Here is a 4,920-nt window from a genome sequence, read left to right as displayed (position 1 = left end):
GATCTCAGCTCACTGCAAGCTCCCTCCTCCAGGGTTAAAGCGATTCCCCTGCCTCAGTCTCCCGAGTGGCTGGAAGTACAGGCGCCTGCCACTACGCCCAGCTAATTTTTGTATTTTTATTAGAGACGGAGTTTTACCATGTTGGCCAAGCTGGTCTCAAATTCCTGACCTCAGGTGATCCGTCTGCCTCGGCCTCCCAAAGTGCTGGGATTACAGGTGTGAGGCACTGTGCCTGGCCTAAATCCTTAAATTTTGAAATATAGAAAGTGGCAGGAAATTGAGCCAAAAAGGATACAAGTTTCTTCATACACCTGAATAGTAGCCATGTCACCCTCCAATCGAATAATCTCTCCAACCAACTCGCTGTGGCCCACTCTCACCAGCTCATACATGGCTGCACCTGCCATGTCACAGGCTGTAACCACTGAAGAGAACAAAAGACTATTTTGATGACTTAAGACTCTAGTGTTCTGTGAATAGTCACAAATGATTAGAACACCCAATAAATCCAGTATCGTGCCTCTCTCATATATTCATAAGAAGGATAAAAACCTACTATTGAACATACTGGTAGTTTCACACAGATATATTTTTTGTGTGTAATATAAACAGATAAGCCAAAGATTATTTATTTACATAATATACATGAAAACTTTTCAAACATTTCAAGTTCTGCATGGCAAACTTACCTGGTAGGATTCAGGTATATTCTGAGAGTTGCTATGATATATGGAGTGAAGGCTTTGGAACAATAAAAAAACTTTTAAAAGTAGAAATTGGAATAAATGGTTTGGCTAGTAGTATGGTGGGATGCCAAACAATTATCACTTTGCTGTGCTGTTACCATTTCCTTTGACAGACAGACCTAAAGGAACATCTTTACTTTCTAATAACTTAGAGCAGTGGTTCTTAAAACTATTCTGGGACATGGACTCTTTTGAAAAACTAATAATAGCTCTACTAGAAAAACTCACACGCACATCTACAAAATTTTTTTTTTTTTTTTTGAGATGGAGTCTCACTCTGTTGCCCAGGTTGGAGTGCAATGGTGCAATCTCAGCTCACTACAACCTCCGCCTCCCAGGTTCAAGCGATTTTCCTGCCTCAGCCTCCTGAGTAGCTGGGATTACAGGTGCCCGCCACCACGCCTGGCTAATTTTTATATTTTTAGTAGAGACGGGGTTTCACCATGTTGGTCAGGCTGGTCTCGATCTCCTGACCTTGTGATCTGCCCACCTCACCCTCTCAAAGTGCTGGGATTACAGGTGTGAGACTACGCGCCCAGTCCCATTACATAATTATTATGTGAATATTGATACACCATTAAAATCAAAGTCTATTCTATGCCTAATCAATTAGGGCTTTAAATAAATGTAGCATCAGTTAAGATGGTAGAAAACTGTCACATTTCTTTAAAAAGAAATACTATGTTCTGCTTTTTTATCCCTGAATCCAAGTTAAAAACAAACAAAAAACCTTCAAAAATTATAGGAGTTACTCAAAACTTATATATTAAACATCAATTGTTTAATAACTTAGGGCACTAAAACTGGGCAGCTGTCATATAAAAATATAGCCACTCTGCAGGATAAAGTTCAAATGATACTTACAGAGGTATCGTAATTCCCAGGTGGAGCAATATAAGTTACAGTTCCTCTGTTTCGTGGGGGTAACATGATTTTGTGTTTGATAAGTGAGTTCTCATTGACAATTCCATAAATGTCTCCGCCAGTGATATGACTACCAACCTAGGGAATAAATGTATTTGCTGTTTAATTTTCAAATAAATGTCAAGTAGACTTGCCCCTGCTGCTATAATTTAAATCATTTACCTGACTTATCAATAAAACATTAGTTCTAAAATCCCACAAAGTAGAGTTAAGAAAAAATTTAAACTATGCTTCTGTAGTCTATTTTTATTTGGACTAACAGTACAATGTAGTTTACTAAACATTCATTTTATGTTCTTTCAATAACTTCAGAAATTCTTGGTTACACAGACATACCCGTAGGTTTTTGCAAGGTGTAAAGTCCCATTTGATATCTCTGCTAAGAGCAGACACGTTTACTCCTCTGGGGATGTAGATGCTTTGGGTCTGACTGCTGATATCCGACAAAGGTCTTTGAATACCATCAAAAATGGCTCCCATAATGCCAGGACCGAGCTCTACAGAGAGGGGTTTACCAGTGCGAAGTACAGGATCTCCAACAGAAACACCAGCTAAAAACAGCAGCTAAGGAAAACCAACTATGAAGGTTTAAAGACACTATTAACAGGAAATACCACAGTTTAACAAGGAAATGCCACTCAAGAAGTGAAAACAGAAGTTCCCAAACTTTCTCAGTTCACAGGATTTGTAGTGTTTTCAGTAATTTTTTTCAGTGTCCCAGGACAAAAGATATATCTAACACTTGCATTTATTAAATAGTTATGTCTAAATAACCTAATATGCATATACGTCCTAACAACTGAGTAGCAATTTGAGAAAAATATATGCATAAGTTGAAAAAAAAACATATTAATTTCAGTTCTAAATATCCATAATTCTCATGAATGTATATGCCCTTGGGGAACTATATAATTTTCCAATCTTGGAATCAGATTGGAAACCTGTTCCATTTTGATTTTCACATTATACTTGCTTTTGTAGCTTAGCAACTGCCAAAAACTCAGCTTTGCAAAGACATGACGTCACTGACAAAAATACAGTACAGCAACATAATGAAACTGTTTATTATCTCAAGCTACTAGTTCATGTGGTATCTGACAATATATCTAACATTCCTGTGTTTGCCTCAAAAATTTTAAATATCCTGGCACCACATGAGTTTGCTGCAGCTTTTCAGAATGCCTCTGCAAAGTTTGGAAACCACAGGGCTAAAAATAGAAGCAAAACTCTCTCGTTAATACATTGTTTCACATATACTGCTGAGGAATCAGTCCCCTGATAAGGGTATTAGTACTGGGACAAAACCTAAAATCTTAAAAATAAAGTTGTTTTGAAAACATACAAATAAGAATAAAACATATAAATAAGCATAATGAGTCCACTTTATTCTCACACATTTGTTGACAGGAGTAAAATCAGTACAACTTTTCCTGAGAGCAATTTAGCAATATTTATCAAAATTCAAAATGGGTAAGTCTTGACCTAGGAATCCAACTTCTGTGAATTCTTACTCTACTTACACTGTAGCACTGTTTATAACAACCAAAGACTAGAAACCAAAACTTCTATCATTAAGATATTGTTAAGTAAATAATGGTACATTTATATGATGGAATTATTATATGGCTGTAAAAAAAAAGAACCAGAGTTATCATGAATTCCTCTAGAAATATCTCTAAATTGTATTTTCATTTCCAATTCTGATTATGAATATCTTCTGAACAACAACAAAGTTGAAAGAATTTTACAGTGGACTTCCAATCTCTACCAGTTAGATTCTACCTTTAACATTTTACTGTATTTATCACATATCTATTTATCTTCTAGAATACATATACTTTTAAGTGAAAAAAAGCAAGGTGTATAACAGTACATATAATATGCTATCTTGGGAGGCCAAGGCGGGTGGATCATGAGGTCAGGAGTTCAAGACCAGCCTGGCCAAGATGGTGAAACCCCGTCTCTACTAAAAATACAAAAAATTAGCTGGGTGTGGTGGCACACACCTGTAATCCCAGCTACTCGGGAGGCTGAGGCAGAGAACAGGTTAAACCTGGGAGGCGGAGGTTGCAGTAAGCCGAGATCATGCCACTGCACTCCAGCCTGGGCGACAGAGCAAGACTCCATCTCAAAAAAACAAACAAACAAAAAACAAATACATATAGAGAGAGAAAAAGGAAAGAAAAATACAAATATTTGTATTTGCTCATGTCTGTAATTACTAAACTAGAAGGATATAAATAAAGGGAGCTATAAATGTGGTTGCATGTGTACATGGAAGTGTGTACGTGTTTTGATAAATGGCTAGATACAAGACAACAAAGGCAAGGAGGGTTGTCACTGTTTATGTTTTCATTTATTTTAAATCTTCAAGCCATGTAAAAGATTAAACAAAAGATAAAAGTAACAATAGAAAAAATATTTCTGATAAGTCACGATTTCATAGCGACAAAAACTTCTATTTTTATTTAAAATTTTTAGATGATTTTGTTTTAAATTGGCACCTAGTACTATAGCGAGACTAGTTATCTGCATGCATGTGTTTTAGAATGGCAAAAACATCATACCAAATAAATCTTGATTAAATACTCAAATAATTAACGCTGATTTTGAGAATCAAAGTAAAATACATATAGAAGCACTACAAAAGTGGTTCTTCACTAGGCTTAACCCTTTATGCTTATTTTTCATAGAAAATTGAAAATAAATACTATGTTTAAAAGCCAAAATTATGACAACCAAATAGTAAAGCTTTCCTAGTAATAAAACTGAAATGTAATATGGCACTCAGTGCTATTATGGTGACCAATTTATTTGTGGACTTACTATTTTAAACCGAAATCATAATTGGAGAATTTTACCTCACAAATCAATAGTTATCCTGTTTACGCTTTCTTCTACAGTATGTGTCCCACTGAAGAAAAAAGTTCAGTTGATCCCCCTGAAGTTCATGAATTACTGAAGCAGTAAGAGCAATGAAAGTTCAGAAGATACTAATTTCTTAAAATAAGAGTATTAATTCATAGTACCTTTCTCTCTTTCTTTAATGTACTCCTGTGTAATTCAGGTCTCTTCACAATACCAGCATTTCATGCTTCTAATATCATTAGTTGTTGCTGCTTTGCTGCTTCTACCTTTGGCTTAAACCCTTAATTTCTTTTTTCTTTTCTGAGACAGAGTCTCACTCTGTCACCCAGGCTGGAGTGCAGTGGTGCAATCTTGGCTCACTGCAACCTCCCTCCTCCAGGGT

General features: G+C 36.0%; 1 protein-coding gene across 1 annotated transcript in view; it reads right to left on the bottom strand.

Annotated features, from left to right (window-relative positions):
• ATP6V1A (ATPase, H+ transporting, lysosomal 70kDa, V1 subunit A) overlaps positions 1-4,920 on the bottom strand; it is a 79,447-nt gene that overhangs the window by 40,222 nt on the left and 34,305 nt on the right. The window contains exons 3-4 of the mRNA XM_011940660.1: positions 2,007-2,221; positions 1,611-1,748 (exon numbers count right to left, since the gene is read on the bottom strand). Coding sequence (XP_011796050.1) covers positions 1,611-1,748; positions 2,007-2,221 — 353 coding nt within the window. The remainder of the gene's footprint in view (positions 1-1,610; positions 1,749-2,006; positions 2,222-4,920) is intronic.

The sequence above is a fragment of the Colobus angolensis genome, unplaced genomic scaffold (genome assembly GCF_000951035.1).
Source record: "Colobus angolensis palliatus isolate OR3802 unplaced genomic scaffold, Cang.pa_1.0 Scaffold190, whole genome shotgun sequence".
In the NCBI taxonomy this organism is placed as follows: domain Eukaryota; kingdom Metazoa; phylum Chordata; class Mammalia; order Primates; family Cercopithecidae; genus Colobus; species Colobus angolensis.
Note: the sequence above shows the minus strand (reverse complement) of the source record. Positions and strands in the feature narration are given on the sequence as shown.